This window comes from Aythya marila, assembly GCF_965140915.1.
Source record: "Aythya marila genome assembly, chromosome: 9".
NCBI lineage: Eukaryota > Metazoa > Chordata > Aves > Anseriformes > Anatidae > Aythya > Aythya marila.
In genome coordinates, this window is record NC_139050.1 from 4787339 (window position 1) to 4809312 (window position 21974).

Below are 21974 nucleotides of genomic sequence, written 5' to 3' on the forward strand. Positions count from 1 at the left end.
CTTCTCAGATTTTCTAAGTACAGTGTGGACAGCTGGTTTAAAGACTGCAGATTATTTTGTGCTTTTTTTTTTACTGTTATGTGCTATAAAGTAGACAATATTGTCTCTTCGGGATGGAAAAATACAGGTTGTATTAGATGACAGAAATCTATTCTGCACATTTACTGCACTATGCCTCAACCCAACAAAAGACCTGTTAAGAGATTAAATTGTCGTCATAGTAGATCAAATTCTGCTGACCTTACACAGGGCAGATATTGGTTGCGCTGAAGTCTAGACAGATGGTCACTTCAGGGAATGTTGCTTTTTTTGCAAGTGCTCACTTGAGTAGGAATATTTCTAGTTGTATGAGTCACCGCTTTCTCGATTGCTGCATGAGATACCAAACAGTGGTTTTTACATAGGGATACTCAAAGACAGCAGAAGCTGAAAAATACATCTTCAAAGTCTCTTGTGGTGGTTTCATTCTCCACTGAGAATATTATATGGCATGTGTAGCTTGATTAAAAAAATATATATCCTTCATTCTTTTTGCTGACAACTGTGATGAAATCTATTTTTTTTTTTAAACAAAATCATGAGGTACTTGATATACAAAATCAGTCCCACAACAGGAAAATGCAGTAAATCATAAGAAAAATGCTGTTTCATGTATAAAGTAAGAAACTTAGAGTAGATTGCAAAAATTGGAGCGAACATTTCTAATCTGTGGCTCTTCAGTAGCTGGTTTGGCTCTTTCCCTGTTTGGATGACAAGGAGCATCATCTGAATGCTGGTTGCCATGGAGACTCCCATAGCTTTTTGAATCATAAGTTTTGCCTGTAAAGAAACACCCCTTCAGTGTGAGATTTTAATGACCACAGAGGTTTCTGTTTGTCTGCACATCACATATTAGATTAACTACCATCTCTAAGCAGGTGGGAGGGGAGTAAAATATTTTCCAGTAATCAGTGGCAACATTTTTAGTCTGTACAAAACCCACAAATGATGCAAACAGAACTACAAAACTTGCTGCTTTAGATTAGCCTGCTATGGCATTAAATCCATCATCTCTTTCTCAGTATCAGCTACTTCAGATGAGAATGAACTTTGATTGTAGAACATGGGCATGGCAATAAATCATTCCAAACCCCACAGGAGACTGGCTTGAGAAGTGATACACTGCATAGCTAGTGAGGTCTCTCCCTCTCTCGGGCTTGAATTGATAAGGGTTTCCCTATAACTTCATTAAAAAAAAAAAGGCAGCTATTCTAGGAAAAGATGCATATATGAACAGATGGGTCTACCCATGTGAAAAGTTTTCTAACAGTTATCAGTTCTGTTTGCATTATCAGAAAGACACTGAAGTCTGACAGCTATGTCAGCTTCTTTCTCCCTAGCGCACGAGTAACACCTCCGTTTGTTCTGAGGGTGAATTTATTTGGCCCTAAGTTATGTGCAGAATGGTTAGTTTAATCAACATGGATATACTGGGGGTTGGAGTTGGATGGTCTTTAAGGTCCCTTCCAACCCGAGCCATTCTATGATTCTACTGCCATGAACTTTTGGCTTGAGTAAAACCATAATTATTCAGAAGAAGAATATGATGAAGCTGCAAGATTAAGTCTCAGTTACTTTGTAACTGTTGCCTTTTCTGAATTGTAACTAAATAGCTACCTGTTAAATCTGCATTTTTTGCTTGATTTCTTCTTTTGAGACTGTTTTGTGCATCTGTGGGACTGTCAATATACTTCATTGCAATGGCTGTGGTCTGGTCCCTCTCTTGCTGAACTTGATTAACTGAAAAAAGAACAGAAAGGGATATTTAAGTGAGTTGTATTTACATTTGTTTCTTTAAGGAGAGAGAGAGACATCAAGTTGACTCTACCTGTCTGATGAGAACTTGGTGTTGTTTCAGTCCTACCTTCTTGAAAGGACCGAATAGATTCATGGCCAGAATCTGTGTCTTTTACTGGCCTCCCCATAATCTCATTCTCAGTTGCAGCTTTATTTCTAACGAGGAAATATGTGTGCATTTTCCCTTTGCCTTTCACTTCTATTTCTCCTCTTTCAGTCATCTCAAAATTCTTGTATTTTAGGCATCTAAAATATCAGAAGCAAAATGACACATGAAAATTCAGGACTAGCAAAAAATGGCATTGATGTTTCAGAAGAGCTATTATAATCTAAGCAATCAAAGCATAACCATTTGGGAAAAAAAAAAAAAAAAAAGGAAGAAAATGTGATATTGACCATGAACCATGAGATAATTTGTTCCAACTGTTTATTCAAGCCTGATTTGCTTTTATAGCTTTATACACACAGTCTTATAAAAACTAGTGGATCACGTAGACAAATATTTTGGGATGGTGGAAGGCTCTTTCTGACCAGTAGATGGAAATTAAGAACTGAGGCAGCCAGTATCAGTTAGGCAGAACTATGTCTCATCATTCAATGAGAGAAGGCAATCAGGTCTGTCAAGTGTGATTTACCCTCAGTAAATCCATACTGGCTACTCCCAATCACCTTCTTCATCCAAAAATGTCTTCCAAGAGGACCTGCTTTGCACTGTGGCTGACATGAGGCTGTCTAACCTACAGTTCCCCAGAGTGACCTCTTTGTTGTTCTTGGAGATGGGTGTAATATCTGGCTTTATTTGGTTGCTAGGGTGTTGATCTTCACAGCCTTTCAAAGATGACAGTCAGCAGGATGCTAATGCATCGCCCAGCTTTCTCTTTACCCTTGGATGCATCATAATCTGCCCCCATAGACCTCTGTGGACTAAGACTTCTCAAAAAATTCTTGATCTGATCCTCTTCCAACACCAGTACTTCACCTACTCCTTGAACCCCAACCCTGGGTGCAGAGGCCTTAAAGACCTCATTAGTGAAGACTTAGGCAAAAGAGGCCTAGGGTAACTCAGATTTGATTTGGGGCACTGTCACCAAATCACCTGCCACAGCAGGTTCACATCTTCAGTTTTACTCTTCTGGTAATGTAGCACCAGGAGCTCCTCTTGCTGCCTTTGAGCCAGCTTTGCTCATTTCAATGCCAGTTGAGCTCTGGCTTTCCCTAATTCTATTCCCAATTTTTCTACTCCTTTGTAGCTTATCTTCACTTCTACCTCTTGCATGCACAAAATTATTGAAAATGTTATATTCAATTTTCACCAACAAAAGCTTTGGGAATCTAAATTCCTCCCTGCATGAATAGGATAGTGGTTTATACAGTTTATCCTTAGTAGGTAAAAATAAAACTGCATTGCCACAAATTGTTATATTCAATAAGAGAAATTTTAAAGTTTTGTTTGGCAGGATGTAAAATTAAATGATCTGTCTTTCTATTATTGACATCATATTATTGGCACTTACAAATAAGCTACCACTTTTTTTTCATCTTCTTTTACTCTCTAGAATCAAGACTTTCAAACTTCTGTCTCCATATATATGGACACTTGAAATAATCAGAACAAAGTTCTTTGCAAGCAGTGATTTTTCTTTATAAGCCGCATAAATCAGTGATAAAGGACAGCATCATCTACATCTGAAAGCTGCAGCTGTTCAAGGCAGTGTTTTTAGCACAGCTTTTAAGAGGAAAAGTTTTCATCATAGCTACTCACTGATAGGTACTGGAGCTTAGATGAATTTTACTTGGGACACCGTGACTCTCCATCCGGGAAGCTATATTCACAGTATCTCCAAATAAGCAGTAACGAGGCATCTTTTCTCCAACAACTCCAGCCAAGACAGGACCTGTATGGATCCCAACTCTAATCTTTACAAAGACATAAAACACCCCCAAAAAATGTCATTTAACATTTAGCATCTTTCTTAATGCTCTCCAGACACCTAAAAGTTCATCTTAACACAACACTGGACACCAGTAAAATACCAAATATCCACAGGGAGAGGCTCTTGGTGAAAAACACGCCCATGTGGGCCTTGCCCTAAGTCACAGTAAAGTTAAAAGAAAATCTTTGATGTCCCACTGTAATGCTTTACCAGAAGCCCAACTCAAGAATCAAACACGTTTGCATCTTTTTGTTAACAACTTACTTGGATTGGATTTCCAGAAACTGGGTTCTCTACTCCTTTAGCTGCTATTACCATCCCCAAGGCAAAGTTAGCAACCCGCTCAGCGTGAGTGGATACAGGCACAGGAACCCCACCTACGACCATGTACGCATCTCCAATTGTCTCCACCTTTAATTGAGAAGGACAAGTATCTGAGTATACCACACATATCTTGTTCACGTAACTTGCTTTGTTATTTGGGACTCTCCTTACCTGCACCAAATCCCTCTTCCTTCTCAAAGATCCATTCCTTGACTCCAGACTAAAAATTTCAGTGTGTTTTGTCCCTGCTTACTTGACCCATTTAAGATATCAGTGTGAGAGACCCTAAGGAGTAAGAGATGCTGTGCAAGTGTCAAACTGCCTTGCCTTCCACTGAACCAGGGCAGGCCTACACACAAAGAACTATTCCCAAGCACAGTCTCCGGAGCCAGGAGATTAACTGACAGCTGAATGCCATTAATTAGCTCTAATTCACAATTGGTTTTAATGATGTATTTCTTTTTTTTAAAAGTCACAATAAATCAAGTGAGTCTATTCACTGGTGATTATTATGAAGTGGTTCAAATGAAATTAAGACACCTACAATTTCCAATGGCAGGTTGTCAGAGAATGCAGCGTGAATCAAGCAGTTTGTGAATATCCCTCCTTAAAATCAAATGTTTTCCCACAACATGCTGCAGCCTGTGAGACAAATTCTGAAGTGCTAGTCCTACTACAGGCACCCAGTTTCCTTGAAATGCCTGTTATGGCACCTGAGAAACACCTCAGTGCATGTCCCCATACCAGAGATTTTTCTGGGAACAGAGCAGGCCCTTTGGAAGAATTCTCCAATGGTTAAAATCCATTGTAAAAGACTGTTACACAGCCAGGAAATTTCCTAAACTGCTCTTATGAGACTTCACTGTTGCATTCACCATCAGCAAGTAAGAAATTAGCTTAAATTAGATCAGTTGGATTTCTTAATAATGAGCACCAATAGGAGAGCAGGAACATAATTTCATCATTGGGCTTGTTCATTGACATAATGACTTAAAACAGTTCGGTATATTAGTCCTGAAAAAGGTGTTCCCGTACAAATCGTCTACTGAGGACCCGCAGTAATACCAGTAATCTTCTCTAACAAATTAAAAACTGTAAAAAGCTACTAATGCAAATAGATACCTTAATTATTTTTAGGCTGTGGCAGGAGATTTAATTTAACAAGATTTATTCATAAATATTCATAAATTCAGACATTTATAAGCTTGGGCCAAGTTTCTTTGATTGATTTCAGTATTTCATTTCTTTCTCAAATGCCTGAAATAGTTATCTTGTCCTCCCTCTCTGTACCTAGTTACCTCCTTCAATATTAATGGGAGTTATATACAGGCATCAAAAGGAGATTATTATAGTGACAGATAATTTACTCAAGATGTATGATTTGGAATATGATGCTAATCCATCCTAAAATCTGTGGGCCATATCCTGGTTGCTTCAATTATTGAAAAGAGTTTCCTTGCCAAGGCAGAAATTCTTCTGATTTCCCAGTACAAATTATTGCAGGATGAACTGCATGTCTTGCCTGAGTAAGGAACAAATGAGATTTGGATTTCACCCTTTACTATTTCTGCCTTCCTAAATATTTAACGTGCTAGGGACAGACGGAAAATTAGGATCAGCTCTTCGGCTGCTCAAATCTAGGTAGCTCTGGAGTTGTTAACAATGCTCTGTTATATGTCTGCCAGGGCTCTGATCCTTCCAGCACGGTTTGGAGACAATACATGCGTTGCAGTCTAGATCTAGTTGATGCTCTTTGGGGTCAGAAAGAGGTATACACCATTGCCTAAGATCTCCATGAGCAAAAATCAAAGCCTAGCTGTTACCTGGGTGTTGTTTGTGAGGTTATCTCCCACTAAAAACAATAATACATGTATACTGACCTGTTTTACAATAGGTTGGAGTAAAGGGACTAGGAATATTATTCAAATTGGTCCATAAACTGGAATATCCTGTCATGTTGGGTGGACATTTGACAGAGAAAAGAAAGAGATGTATCAAAAACAGCAGTCCTGGTGTAAGTGTTGTGAAAAGCGACTTTAGCCCATGATAGAAGTTATACTCCTGTATAACTTCTAACAAACCTTTTAAATATATTTAATCACACCTCTGTATGATTTTTTTTGTTTGTTTGTTTGGTTTTGATGTTTTGTTTTGTTTTTTTTTAGTTTCTCTGCATGGCCACTATAAACATGCTGCAGAATTTCATGGTTTGTCAAAAATCATGGTGGGTTGAAGAAGACCTAAGTGCATTTAAAAAAAAAAAAAATCAGCAAGCACAACAACCTGTTCCCAAGCTATTTCTACAGTCTTTACCAATCAACACATACCTTGTACACATCATGCACTGTGGTCAGTCTGTCAAATTGCAGGTACATTGTATTTAACATGAGAACTATCTGAATAGGCTCACATTGGGCACAAATGTTGGTAAAGGTCACAACATCACTGAACAGTATGGTGCACTCCTTGAACTCTCCTGTGAGCAGAAAAAACAGTTGTAAGTATTGGTAATGGCTGGACAATCACAACATCTGTTCGAGACTTGTTTGCAATGACTTCTTTCTAGTCATTATTTTAAGGAGTAAGACTATTCAGTTGTAGTATATGTGTCCTGATGTGAAAGATGTTGATATAGGAATATTTCAAATATAAGAACCATAGTGCATCTAGAACAATTCGTACATCTGAATATGTTCCTGTCCACCTACATTCAGGACGTACTTAGCACTTTACCCCAACTTCATGTGTGCTTACTAAAGGAAATTTGAGCATGTTCTCACTTGCTATCCTTAAGAAAAATTTGAATAATGATGACTCTAGGTTTACAGATACACTAGAGGAACTAGGAAAAATTTCCAGGAAACATCAATTTCTTTATTGCTTTCATTTTTGAGCTCTCATTTCCCTGTACACCCCTGTCAACGACAAAAGCTCAGTTTCCTGTTGAAACTCCAAATTCTGCTACCTGAATGGGCAGCTGCTAACACCTTTCATCTCCTAGGGAACAGTTCTGGCAAACAGCTTCCAAATCTCTGTTATCATCAAGATTAAGGGGCTGTGGTCCTCCTACCTACTACCCACGAGTTTCACTAAGTAGAGAATCTACTCCACAACAATGACAACAGGGCTGTGACAGTGCCCAATTTCTATCACCACCATGCCTGGCGCATGAGTCACGCATCATGAATGAATACTGTTCATTCACCTGCCTCAACTCGCTTCCCTTCTTTCAGCTGGTTGGCCACGTGCTGAGGGAGCATGGCATAGAGCAGAGCCTCAGTCTTTTTCTTCTCTTCTTCCAGGTGCTTTGACAGTATTCGCAGTTCTTCCTTCTTCCTCTCCAGCTGGTTAGAGAGCTCCATCTCTGCCAGTCGCTGCTGATTGAGAAGAATCAAATCCCTGGTCACGTCGTGAGGAGCAATGTCTGCAATATGCATCTGTCGTTCCTCTAGCTCGTGCAAAGTGCGAAGCAAAGGTGAGCAGAGATAGAGCATGCACTGCAGGGACTCCATCCAGATCATCTGGCCTGTTTAAAACAAGTGTTGGTAAGAGTGTTCATCAACCTGGACTTTCATGTGATGTTCAGTATTACTGATGTTGTTATTAGGGGATGATTTCTAAGGCTTTTTGTAGGGTCTGGGTCATTACAGCTATTAATGTTTCCTGGAATTAGAGGTGGGTTTGTTTTGATGAGGTGCACTAGGTAAACAGAAAGAGTTCAGGACCCAGAAAGCAGCCACTCACTACAACCAGTAGGCAGAACCTGACCAAGTTTCAGGTTCTTCCTCTTTGATAGGAACCACAGGTTTCACAACATTTTTCCCTTTCTCTGCTTCTCCTCCGTGAATCGCTCCTGAAGCCAATGAGTCAGCATTGTACACAGGGAAACAGAGACTCAAAATGATTAAGTGAAACATTTAAAATTAAACTTCAGAGTGGGTAAAATGTGGCCCCAGTAAAGTCAATTAAGTTTTCCTATTGGAAGCTGGAGCTTTCAGTCACTATGCTCACGTAAATAAGTAGGTACAAAAATGCCTGACAGGTAGAAGGAAGTTTTAGAGGAGGATTGGGTTTTTGTTTCCTTTGTTGAGATTTGGTTACAGGTTTGGGTTTTTGTTGTTGTCTTGTGTTTGCTTATTTTAAACCTGACTGGATAAAATGAAGTAGAATTTTTACCTGTGGCTAAAGTCCCTTGTTTGGTTAACAGCACTTTTTTCAAGGTCCCCCTGAACTCTTAATGTTTTCTGAATCTCAGGCATACCAGATTTGACACTCATCACGTAAAGGTGAAAGGAGAGAAGGGAAAATTAGGTCATTATATAGTACAAAGGAGCAAAATCGAGGTCATCGAATACTTAAAGCAAGTGTCGTTACAGTTAATTACATGTAGCTGAATCATTCCATACTCATTCCTCTCAATAAAAATAGAGCAAATAAAATCTCTTTGTTGCTACAACAATTTCAACTGGTAAACTCTTACATAACATAGGAGAGGGGAAAAAAAAAGACAAATCAATCTGTAAATGTCACTACAAAAAAAAAGTAATAAAATAAAAGTACAGTTAATTTATTTTTATCCATATTTGAAACCCAGCCAGTATGAAATAACTCCTCTCAGAGGTATAAATTAAGAACTGAATAATGTATTCACATTTTAGGACTCAAAATGCATGGAGTCACAAGGGAAGACATCTCTTCCTCCAGCTGTAGAAATTTTATCAGAAATTTATCTTTAAGCACTTCCTTCTTCCCCTGCCCCTTCCCTCCCCTTTGCCTGACAGATCTGGAACTGTGTGCTGGCAGGAGCGCTGTGTTTTGTGGTGTATTGCTGGAATGCTCGCCCAGTGTTTTAATTATTCTCTTTATGTGCCAAACATGTAATCCAAGATCTGTGAACTGGTATTGCCTGTGCTAGCTGGCTGGGTTTAAAATGTTGTTCCAAGTACAAAGAAGTAATTTCTTTATCACAGAAAATTCTTAGCAATGCAAAGTGATTCCATTTCAGGTGGATATGGTGATTTGCAGAGCTACAGGGAGGTGAGACCTAGACAGTTAGCTTTACACAGCTCACTGCATTGCCATGCTAGGCCTGGTGGCAGCGATACCAGAAGCTGGCTCTGAGGGCTGGCATTGTGTCCCCTTCGTCTTCCACAGGTCCCCAGAGAAACTGAAGGCCTTAGTTGAGCACTGGGGAGATTCACAGAAAAACTGGCTGTGAATCCCAACTAAAACCGAGAATGACAATACAACCATTCTGCTGAGGTTGCCCCAGAATAAATGCTTAAATTACCACTTCTGACCTCTGCAAAGAAGAATACTTAGGGCAGCATCGCAGGGAAAACTCTCATAGCTATTATGGGAAAGCACCACGACTGGGTGTCTCTGAAGTGCCTGTAAAACGGGAGGAACTCGAAGTCTGAGTGCAGTTACAGGGTTACCATGTCTTTGGGATCAGAGACTTGGTCGGATAGATCTGGAGAACTGCAAAGGATGAACACAGACTCTTTAGGATGGACGGGCAGGCTAGGTGGGAGAGGTGCCTTTCATGTGAAAAAGTAAGGGTTTTGCCTATGGTTGGGTGATGAGCCAGTGCATAGGTCGGAATCAGAGGACAGACCAATGTGGGTGACGCTGCGATGACAGACACCCTGCTTGGGAAGAAAAAGTAGGCGAGACCTTCCTAAAACAAGTGGAAGATGCTTCATGGCCACAGGCCCTGGTCCTCATGGAGGGCTTAAAACTACTTTGATAACTGCTAGAAGGACAACACTCTCCCAAACTGAGCTGGAGGTGAGTCAGTTCTTTGATTCTGAGAATGGCCACGACTAGAGGTAGTTCAGAAAATGATCTAATCCTACCTTGGCCTTGTCCCTGTTGCCCAGGAAACCTGCAAAGATACATGTTTTGCAACAAAACACAGACTTTCCAAGCCTTTCAAATGGGAACACTACCATTATTTCTAACTGAAAGCCTTCAAATTCTGGTGAAGTAATAGCAGAATTTGTCTACAAGCATCTTGAAGTACTATTTCTGTAAACAGAGTCATCTAATCCTCTCCTCACTGCACAACAAGACTATTTATATGTGAAGCTGGAAGTCCATAGAAAGGCATTAGTTCAACTCCAGCAATATTCGTCATTTAATATGAACATTTATGCTACTGAAAACAGTGGAGTACCTCTAAGCTCTAGCATTGGCCGTTGTTTCCATGACTCTGGCATCATCTCTCTCCTAGTCTGGAAAACAAATTGGCTGTTGATAAATTTCTGAATGCTAGAGATGGTGAAGGGTACTTCTGGGTGAACGATACTGAAATACTGATCCAAGCAGATGCCCATGGTCTGAAGGCCAGGTACAATCTTTTGAATGCTCACCCCAGCTTGCTTCACTCTGAGCTTAAAAAGAAAATACGGACAACAGGTTATAATCCATATCCTGTTTGGCTTCAGGCTAAGCTACAGCTGATCACGGTTTATACAAGTATACGTACTCAGCCTTGCCATACTACATAGATTATTTCTGAGCAAATTTTCTATCTTATTAGCATATTACTGCAAAGCTCTGAATGAGTTTTGTTCACAGCAAGGCAGCCCACAGAAAGGCGTTATTATCCAAACGCTCTTCAGTATCAGTTGTTAAAAACGACCCCCCTCCCCCCGCTATCTGCTCTTATTATTGCTTGTATTTGTGTAGGCCTAATGTAATCGTGTTGATTCCAGCACATTTAAGCATACCACTGAGGGAAGGAGAAGCAAGTGCATTGTTTCATGGCAATATGCTGTAGGGCGATAATGCATGGAGTAATTTTCAGTATACTTGCTAGCGTTCTGGAGAAAAAAGTGTTTCAGACTTAGGAGGATCTTTCACCCTTTTCCATCCTCTCACTGCTCCCTAAGGAGCATAAACGTTATAGTAAATTTGCAGAAAAGTATGGGGAATTTGTATTGTGATTCAGGGCTCTCTTCTTCATTTGGCAAGTGTCAGATCATACAAAAAAATGTAAGAGAACCGCCACAGCTCCCTGGCCCTGCTTCTCCAGCCACGTGGCAGCTGCAGGAAGCCCTGATTTCCCATGGCTGTTATGAACATCTAGCTTTGTATGAGAATGTTCAAGAGACAATCTAATACTGTCTCTAATACTTTTTTAAATGTAAAGAGGTATACTTTTATATGTATTGTATATACAGATATAGACATGATGTAACATACATGTATATATGAAGATAAAACATCTCAGCCTTGTATGTAGCTGCAAGAGAGAAGTAGATACCAGCACGCATCCTGCGTCCTAAAAAGAAAATAACTGTGGTACAAAATATCTCGGCAACTTTTAGTTTTCTAAAGGATAGTTACCTTCTTATTTCTTCTTTTAACCATCACTACGTAAGGCTTCAGTCATTCTCGTTTAGCCTGATGACCATAGATGATAGCTTAACCCCTAAAGAAATGCCCACCCTGCCATCATTGCATGTCATCAGGGTCATTGAAGCTCTAACCCAGCTACCAATAATGGCTACAGGACTTGCCTTTTTTCTACACCAGGATTTTTATCAAATTATGCTGACTGGCCGTCTTAAAAGGCTAACCTTTGGCTAACATAGACAGTGACGTGCCTTCGATCAGCATGATGCCAGAACATGTTCCTGAGTGGCTGTATTCAGCTATCTTCTGCGGTCCCGCTCTAAATTTCTCCTTTCTTTGCTCCTCTGTTAAGCTAATATATTCTGCGTAATATTGGGAGCAAGAGGGAGTGTAGCTTGTTGGGGACCCGGGCTATTTGGAAACAAGCCACAGAGCAGTCCCTGCAAAGAGAAACGCAATTCCACTGCTGTAGAGAATGTGTGTGTATAGGAGAGGAGAGCTGAACTGGAAAATAAAGACATTTGTGGGCTCAGTTCCTACTAGATGAGACTGCATGCTGCTTGATTTAGTAGGTGTCTGGGTTTTCCGAATGTGGAGTTTTAGAAAGCACGTAGAACCTCAGATGCAATCAAAGCCTTATACAAGCTTTTGGTTAGATTGTTAACTGAGAGAAGTGTGACTAGCTGTAAGTACAAAGCCTGTTTAAAGGATGGGTCATGTCTCTCACATATCTAAGGACAGGAAAGATACCAGAAACTTCAGAAAATTCAGTTCTGTGTTTGGTAGACTGCTGCAATATACCTTGGTAGCATATTTGCAACTGTTTCATATGTGGGAATCTCAATAAATTCAAAGGAGAATCCTATTTGAAATGATTACTATGAGTGACTTTTATTTCTTATCTCTATAAAAAGTAATTCTGTAAACGCTAAAAATTAATGTGCACTGCATAAAGAGCAAACACAGAGATGAACTGTAGGACAGTCACAACAGAAGAAAACAACTATATGCTTTTGGCAAATTAAATGCCCTTCCTATATGGTTGTCCTACCTCTTTGTCAAAAACCATATGAAAAGGAAGCCCATTGCAAAATGTTTTTGTGTCAATCCAGAGACTCTTAGGATAAACAGGGTCAAATCCTCTCAGGAGTTTACCTGTAGCAAGATAATTGTATTGTTTTTAATCAGGTTACACCTCACAAAACCATTCAGCATTACTTTCTAGCATTCAGTAAGATAGGACTCTGTATCATAATGAGTTAAGACAAAGTTAACTGTGTGTGGATCTGGAAATATACATACATCTGTGCTAAATGCTGTGCAGTTTAATACACAGCTGATTAGCAACTAATCTGAGTTGGCCACATTTAAAACTTAACCACATAAAAAGCGCAGAGCACTACATGCATGAAATTACGTGGAAACAGTAGGAGTAGATGAGTGACTGCAGATATTGCTGCTCTGTGAATCTACAGATGTCACAGCAATATAACACAAACACATCCCATAAAAGCGTACACAGAAGTGGACTTAATAGTCTTTGCCAGCCACTTATGAATACTTATGAAGAAAAAGCTCAGCAGGCTCTGGATTTTAATCTCTCGTACAAAGAACGTTAGTCCACAGCACAAAGAGCAAATTACTGTTTGTTTTTTATTTTACTTACCCTGAATACTTTTCAGAACAGTCACAGTATTTACATGGAAGGTTGTGCTTGCTAGAGCAGTTATTTTTATGATGCATATTCAGAATAAAATGGGTAAAATAGTCAAAAGTTTTCATTTGACTGGAGCACCTTAATTCCTTGACTTCATAGTATACACAAGCATTCTTCAGTAGCTCACAATAAGCAACTGGTTGATTGTTTCAAGTGACCTCTTTTTAACAGAAGGTTGCTATTACAGTTACTGCAGTAAATTGTTTGATAACACATGCTGAAGTCACTCAGGATACTGATGCAAAGATTATGAATTTACGACACAGCTTTAAGACCTCTTACTGCTTCAGTGGAATTCAGCATGCTTCTGTCATCTTTCAAAGTCAGGCTCTTGATAATTTCTAGTCTTTATTGTTAAAGGTTTGTCGTTTGTTTGTTTTCTAAATAACAGTGCTACTCTAAAATTTGCTTTTGAATATCTATTAACTTATCAATATATATGCTCTTGCAATACATTTGGCATTATAGCAGATGATATCAGTTTCACTTTTTCACACCTTCCTAGAATCTACACAGCAGTGTCATACTAAACTGGATTATAATTCCTCTTGAGGAATCAAAAGATCCTAACCACAACAATACTGGTAACACCTTCTGGTTTCCCAGCAGGTACAAACAGAGATTATTAGCCTACTACCGGTAGATTTTTGTGTAGTAGAAGGTGTAATTTGGCTTTCAGGATTTACTACAATTGTAAAGAAATAGCAGTTACCAAGTTAAAAAAGCATTCTTTAAAATCATCAGTTTAGAGAATGTGACATGAAAGGGAAGTATCAGATGTACCACACAATGCTATTTTATTGGAAAATATTTTGCCGAAGAATACTTTGTTTATGAGACAAAAGCGACAGGTCATATTCCATTTCAGTATCTGTCATTATTAAGCATGCTTATTATGTGCAATTTTTTTTTTAATTTTTTTTGGGTTACCAAAGTCTAACTGAAAGAAGTGTAACTAGAAACATTTTGAAAAGATGCAGAGGAAATACAAATGGTAACTTTGAAATGGATGAATGGGTGAAGACAGCAAGGGTTACTGTTTGTCTTATTAAAGAGACTCATAAATGATGACAAGCTCCCTCTGAATGATCTCTCACCTCTTCCTAACGTGATTATTCCTCTTATTGTTTTCCAGTGACTTTTCTTGACAGGACAAACCAAGTTTCCTCTGTCTCTAATTGTATTCTTGGCTTTTTCAGGGTCCTGTTGAAATAAACCCAAAGGGATTTTTCAAGGGTGTTTAATTTTAATAATATTTTAATGATATAATGATAAAGAATATTAAAATACCTCATTATTCAGTTGGGTCTCACTTTGTTTTTCAGAGTCAGCAAGATATAGAGGTGAGGAAGAATATTTCTTTCTTTCTTTGTATGGAAGTACAGGGTTTTGAGTGACAAGGAAAACAATATGCTCTTTTTTCCCAGTTCTTTCTTCTTCTTCTGTTTGATTGACTATTTCCATTGAAATCTCAATGTTAAAAAAATCCAGGGCTGCTGCACCAATGATTCCTGAAGGTGAAACAAAAAAAAAAAAAAAAAAAAAAAAAATATTACCAGGAACAAAACCTTTCAATTTCCCTTTTAGAGAGCTCACAGTGGAATTTCAGTGTTTCAGGAATTACTTTTCCAAATGAGTCTGGAAGAAGAAGGCGGCCTGCAGTTACCTATTTCATTCCTACTACAATTGTCATGGTAAGGATATGTGTATAACAAGATATTCTCAAAAGCTACTGTTGTTTTTTGTTTGTTTGTTTACTTTGTCTGATGACAAATGCTTTATTTTCACTAGAAAAAAAGCTCAGCAGGGTGTCTGAATAAGGTGGTCAAATAGTCATAAATAGCCATAATATAAATTCCCATTAACCTCAAAACCACACAGAGTCTAAAGAGATTCTGCTATAACAATCTATTTCAGTAACTGCAGAATATTTCATTTTGAAGGAACATATTTTATGAAGATGAATTATCAGTCTTTTCATTTCTAATTAACTATTTGGTGAAATATTGGACAATGACATGAAAAGCTGTGTCTGAAATTCCAAGTAGCCCTGTGTTCCAATAGGAATATGAGTTTTGATAAAGGGGGAAATTTTGATAAACTTGTTATTCAGAAGCATCTAAGAAATAAATGAATATGATCATCTCTTACAGACTTGTAGATGTGTAACCTTTGCATAATTGTGGAGATTCCCCAAGTCAACGATCTTTACTCCTATAAATGCTAAAATAAGGATCAGTTTTGAGCACTGTCAAACAGTAGTTTTGCAAAATTGCATGTTCTGCAGGAATATGTATGTATGTCCTTCAAACAACTATAATTTCTAGTCACTATAATTTAAGGAGTATTAATTATTGAGAATTAATCAACAGCTATAAACAAAACATACCATGAACTTTAATTTTACTTCCACAAAAGGAATTCTACAGGGATTCTCTATAAATTCTAGAGCACAAACAGACACTTAAGGCTGGGTTGGCAAGTTATGAATCTTGGTGAAGCCACTGGGAGCTATGAGTGATCAGACAGTCAGGGAAATACAAAGGCTGGATGTCTGATGACTGAACTTTACCAGGCTTCAATTTCATGACCAGTCCTCATCTGAAAAAAAGATTCTGAAACCTGAGCAAATTATATCTGCAAATATATTAGCCTGTATTTATATTGCTTACCAGATGATCTGTATTCTATCTGATTACCTGGCACAATATGGTATAGACCTCTTCTATCTGAATAGTAATGTAAGTGCATTGACCCATCTTCATTCTTTTCTACTCTAAAAGACGGTGCATTCATCTCCTGAGGAAAAACAAAGCAAAACAAAAAACCTTCAGTATCCTTCTCAGATAAGGAATATGGTGAATTCCATTTGCACAAAAGCATCATGTGCCTTAACAAAATAAGCAGTAATACGAACAAGCTGAAATGTAGAAAATGAAATATGCTCAACTCTGAAGAGCCATCTCCTATTTATTACAGTCTGTGTACTAAATAATATCTATTGATCTATTGTTGAGAACTACTCAGAAAAAAAAATAAATTGTCCTAACGTTTTGTAGTAATCAGCTTCAGAACACAGGAGAGGCTGTTAGAGCATCTTTCTCCCTTACTTGTTCATACCAGTGAGATGCTCTTCTTTGTGTTGCAAACTCTGGCAGTGTCCACCTATACCCACTCAGTAATTACTACTTGAACTTGCCTGGTAAGAAAGGGACAAGTAGCTGTGTAATGCATCCAAGTTCTCTATGAACTCATATAGATTTCCACCCAGTGTTCTCAGCATGTGATCATAGCCTGATCGTTTACAGAATTCAAAGAAATATTCTCCAAACTCTCTCAGAACCATGTCAGCAGGAACACCTGGCAAAAGAAAAGTATCTTAATGACTACGAAAGTCTTGGAAATTCTTGCAATGCTGTCAGACATGTTAAGAGGAAATGCAGAACATTTGCAACGTGGGGAATGCATTCCAAAGAGCACAGGAGACCAAAATGTGGGGTGCAGTCTCAGGCTTGAATCAGGAGGGCTCATTTTTGAGGTATGGTGACACATACCTAGTACTTTGCAGGCTTTGTCAACAAGTTGCATTGTGATCTCATCTTTGTAAACTTCAAAAGTCAAGAAAGTATCCTGAACTCCGGCCTGGAGTCTGTAACAGGAAAGACAATGTTCTTGTCTCAGTGGTGTTGTAAATATGACACGTTTGGGTGACTAAACCAGCATTCATTTAATACAATTTGCTATTAACCCACTTCTTAAACTCCTTCACGCATTATATTGGAACACACTATTTTCAGTAATAGTTTAAAAGCGTTGCTTTAAAAGGGCTGAATGATTGTGTCCACTTCCAAATTTCTGCTATTTCATGTTATGGTATTAAGATAAATTCTTCCCAGGATTAGGGCATCATAATGTGGAGGTGCTAGAACAATTACACTGGCAGCTTGTCTTCTGGTCTCCTGGCTTGCTGTTCAATACAGCCACGTTGTCAAGCTTTTAGGTCTCCACAGATTTGACCAAAAACTTGCTGATTTTTTACGCTTTCTTCAGTGCCTATTTTATGTATATATCTAAGTATTATTTGTATTTCTTTAGGTCTTGGAAAATACTTAAAAGCTCATAAAGTAATGATAAAAATGGAAAAGATCATGTATTTACCTACTTTTCTGAAGGTACTGGAATGAAACTGACTTAGTAACAAGAATGATACCTTCTCAGGGTAATTACTTTTTGATATTGTCTCAGTGAGACAGTGACTCTATTGCACAATTGTCCATAAGACAAAGCATCATCCTTCATTATGTGGTATAACAAATTAATACCAGCTGACGACCTGTTACAAAGTAAGAAACTCTTGCTTTTGCCCTGCTAGGTACTTCTAAAAATTAACTGAGATAAACATCAGCCACCAAGAAATTATAATCTTCTGCCGCTGAGTTCAGGAACATTTTCTTTAAATATATTAAATTTATTGCAAACGCGTTACCTTAATTTTTCCCATACTTCTTCACCATACTTCTCAACCACCAAGGACTTCAGGCACGTGTTGATAAATCCATACTGCACAGGCAAACGCATGAAGATGGCACAGATTACACCGACTGTCAAACTGCAGCCCAAACGCGCCCTCCCATTGCGCGTAAGCCCCCACTGCTGGTTTTATCCCGCAGGACTGACAGCGTCTGCCAGCCTTTGTGCCTCCCGGCAGGGCTCATGCCCTTAACCCCCCTTTTTCCCAGCACAGTCCCGTGCCGTGCAGCAGCCCAGGGCCCCGTTCTGCTCTGTGGGGCCGTGCCGCAGCCCCGGCAGCTCCCGGCGGCTGTGCCCTGGCTGTCGTTTTGGGGTTAGGGCTGACGAACCGGGCGCTGGGGGGTACAAAACCCGCCGCCCCCCGCTCGCCCCGGCCCCCTCGCAGCCCACTCACCATCCTGCCGCCAACCTCCGGAGCCGGAGCCCGTCGCCTGCCGGCCTCCCTCCTTCCCTGCCTCCCTCCCTTCCCTGCCACCTTCCCTCCGCTGCCGCCCGGGGGCCGCCTCCCCGCACGCCCCCGGCCCGCCCGGGGGGAGGCGGCCGGGCCCGGGCGCTGTGTGAGGGGCTCAGCCCGGGCCCTGCCCTCCCCCAGCCCCGCTGCCCCCACACCGGGGGCTGGCTGGGACAAACGACCACAGCCCTGCGCCCCATGCACGCCCCAGGCTGGCTGGGGGCCTGCTGAGGTGTCCGTGGGGTGCAAGTATTTGTGCTGGTCTCTGTCTTTTCCTGGGTGATGCCAAATGTTTATACAAACGTGTACCTGTGAGAGCTGTGGCGGCTGAGATGGCTGTGGCGTCCTCACAGCGCATCTCGACATTGCCCCGTGTTGGGTGCAGCCGGTTGTGCTCGCCTGAGCCCCTGGGCCTGAGAGAAGGAGAACGAGGGTTGTTGTGGTGTTTGTTTGTTTGTTTGTTTTTGCGCATTACATCCATCTGCTGAAAGGGGCAGCATAAGAAAACAAGTCTGTGCTCGTCCCCCCAGCAGCGAAAGCATCCTTCCTCACCTCACTTACCTCACAGACGAGCACATCAGGCTGGCGGCTCAGTCACAGCCTACAGGGTAACCAAAAATAACCCCAGTACGAGCACACCTCTGTCATTGCCATCGCTACAACTGTAACTTACTCTGCGATTACCCATTATTTTTCTCCACACAAGTTTTACCCACGTAAACTTGCTGTTGATATGAATGCAAATAATGTGACACTATAATGACAAATTAGGGAGATAAAGCTGAAGAAAATAGAAGAGAAGATTAGATGCTACATTCTGTAAGAACTGTGTATTTTTGTGTATGGCTTTCAAAATACATTATATAATACTAATTTTAGCTTTACAGAACTTGAATCACTGGAGAGGTTTGCAAATTAAGTACTTTAGTATCTTTAATTTTTCTTATGGTATGTATAACGTAAATAAGCAATCTGAAGATTTTTAGTAACAAAGTAACAATCAAAAACATTTGGAGATGCAATTTGGGTAAGCTACCCAAAACTCAGATTCATGCCTGTATACTAACTCTATATTGTACAATTCATATTGGAATTGAATTTGTGGTCATTGCTTTAGCAATTCTGTTGGCTAGTGAATTGATTCTGCTATTTTTTCAGGTCTTTTTGGCATGGTGAGAGAAAATTGGATAAAGAATATTCAAGTCAGGATTGTTTGCAAGCAGGTCACTGGTGGCCCTTTGCAGTCCATGGACCACAATGCGTCTCAGTCACTTTTGCCATCTCTAGCAGGACAACAGAAGACTTCCAAGTAAGAAAGCAGAAAGTAATGAGATAGAAGTCTTTTAATATCCTTCTGGTGTGATTTTTTTTTTCTTATTCTTTTGGCACAATGTAAGCAGTACTACAATTCCCAAATTTTGGAGCGCAGCAGCTATTTCTGTGTGTAACTACCAGTCTAATCAGAGACAGAGCACCCTACGTGTTTCTGTGTCTCAGCCCACTCTGTGTCAAATGAAAACAGTACTCCCTCTCTCAATCTGTTTGCATGGTCCAGGAACATAATCTCTCCTGGTGCAGTGTATTCAGGTCGCTCAGTGTGTACCGACACATGCTGACCCATTGCAGTGGTCTAGCACTAGAGCAAAATGCCACCTGCTATGGCCAGTAAAGGGTACGTAAAAGAGAGGTTGGAGCAAGACTTATTTAGTTTCCGAGGATTTCTTGCTTCCCAGAACAATTAGGGTGGGTGGGAATAAGTTCAGGCAAAACTGGGCACTGTTATTTTCCTGGTTTCTATCCTATGAGACTATAACCCTTTTTGTGAGGGCACATGATGCCGTCATTTGAAGTATGTTTGGAAAGTCCTCAGTGGTCTTCATCTGTGCAGAGCTTTTCCATCTTCCCACAAGCAGCTCAGTGCCCAGTGCTGATGTTGGGCTGGAGACTAGGTAAAGGACTGATCAAGTGTATCTGCCCCTTATGAATGGCTAAATATCATGAGCCTAGAAGCTAAACAGCGGCCTAAGTACTGTTCTGCAAGCCCTGTGGAGTGCTAAAGCCTTCCTTGCAGTTTTTGAGCACTTGTGACTTAAGTTTCCTCTGACTTTATGTTGAAAGGTCCATTAATTCAGAAGGGTGGTGCTGTGGCCTTACCAAAAAAGATACTCATCTGTACCTGACAAAAACAATTATACCTAGAGCCAATTTTCCCTGGCCTTTTGTTGTGCTTGTACCCAGCTAGTAATAAACAACATCCTTGAGCTCAGGTAGTTCAGCAAAATAAATGAGCTATCTGCAAGACCTGGATACACTTTTTTTTTCTTCAATTAGATGAGAAGTGAAAGTCAGCAATAAAGCTATTTATAACTTCTGGTTATGGCCTTGGAGAATGTAGTCACAGACTTTTTTAGTCTGTGCATGCAAGGGCATCCTCCTTTTTGCTACTTTTTCTTTCTGTTGTGCAATTATTAGCAACAGTGAAGAGCCATATGCTAGTTGCCGTGGTGTAGGGACTGCTCCCGTAGCTGTCTGAGCAGATCACATTCTAAACATTTCAGTCTGAAGCCCAAAATACCACTGCCGTAACAGAATACTTTCTCCAACTGGTTGCCAGCAGTCTCTCCTACTGAAGACCCCCCAGTACACGGTCCTTATTAGTACGCTTGCTTTAAACATAGCCTCACATCCGTTGTTCAGATATCACGTGCTCATGCTTGGCTTGAATTAGCCTGCAGTGACTTATCGGTAACTTGAAGAGAAAAAGGATCTGTCCCTTGACCAAAGGAAATCAAAAGGGAAATTTTATGTGTTGGTAGGCTTCTAGTACTTCATGCTACTAAAGCATGAAGACAGCTGAAGTAGAGTTTAGATTATGAATAAAAATAAACACAGAAGATGTGCTGCCCTGCATACTTTGGATGGCTCCAGTTTTTGAAATATGTATTTAAAAACCCCAACATTATATCTGAATTCTTATTAAAGAGTCTGGCCAAAATTTAAATGTTATCAATGTGGACTAGCTCAATTGCAGAGAAATCACACTACTGCAGGCTTTGCTCTCAAGAAGGCTTTCAAAAACCCAGCTCCTCTGGTTAACAGTTAAGCTGAGCTGGAGATAGAAGACTGTGTCAATAGTATTCAAATCATCTTTGCAAAACTGTTAGGAAAAGTTATTGGCTTGGGTCCAAAATCTATTCACAAGTGCCCTTTACCACAGTGGAGGGGAGGGGATTTAAGAAATGAATGATTTGTTCACAGAGCTGGATAGCCTTTGGCATCGTTCCCTTTCCCTCTTCTTTCCATGTATGCTGCCCGTGTAGTTAATCTCTTCCTGTGTGTGAATTGCTCTGCACTCCCCTGGCATTTCCCTTCCTGGGCATTATTCTTTTCTGAGCCTGGGGAAATCAGGGCTGCATCAGTGAAAATATGTGTAATGCAAAGGAGAAATGGACCCTGTGTTTACATTTGCTGCATGAAACTTTAAATAGAAAGTCTTTGTCCGTGTTCCTCTGGGCATTTTCTTTAGCTTGTCTCTTTTATCACTACTTACATTCAGCAGTGGGTATCCAATATCTTTGTTTTCTATATAGAAAATAGCTCATTACTGGTATTTTGGCCTCTGATTGCTAGTTAATGAAATTTGTTCCAGCTTTAACATCACTGCAACAAGCTACAAAGAATCATTTGTCTTCACTGCATGGGCCCGGCTCATTTCTGCTGTAGCTCATGGGCAGCGCAGTTATCCAGGAGACTAGAAGAATGCAGTAGAGAATAATGCAAAAAAATGGGTAAAAGCCAAGGCTCATCAATCTTTGGTGCT

General features: G+C 40.0%; 1 protein-coding gene across 1 annotated transcript; it reads right to left on the reverse strand.

Moving 5' to 3' along the window:
* Nucleotides 1-667: 667 nt before the first annotated feature.
* LOC309881355 (guanylate cyclase soluble subunit beta-2-like) lies at nucleotides 668-18520 on the reverse strand (the record flags this gene model as incomplete). The annotated part of the gene is made up of 16 exons (XM_082767222.1): nucleotides 668-819; nucleotides 1657-1779; nucleotides 1868-2082; nucleotides 3599-3753; nucleotides 4035-4181; nucleotides 6422-6570; nucleotides 7300-7620; nucleotides 10273-10489; nucleotides 12508-12611; nucleotides 14271-14376; nucleotides 14464-14684; nucleotides 15873-15972; nucleotides 16373-16533; nucleotides 16728-16822; nucleotides 17660-17733; nucleotides 18464-18520. The coding sequence occupies 16 exons, from the start codon at nucleotides 18518-18520 to the stop codon at nucleotides 668-670; spliced, it is 2397 nt and encodes a 798-aa protein (XP_082623348.1).
* Nucleotides 18521-21974: the final 3454 nt, after the last annotated feature.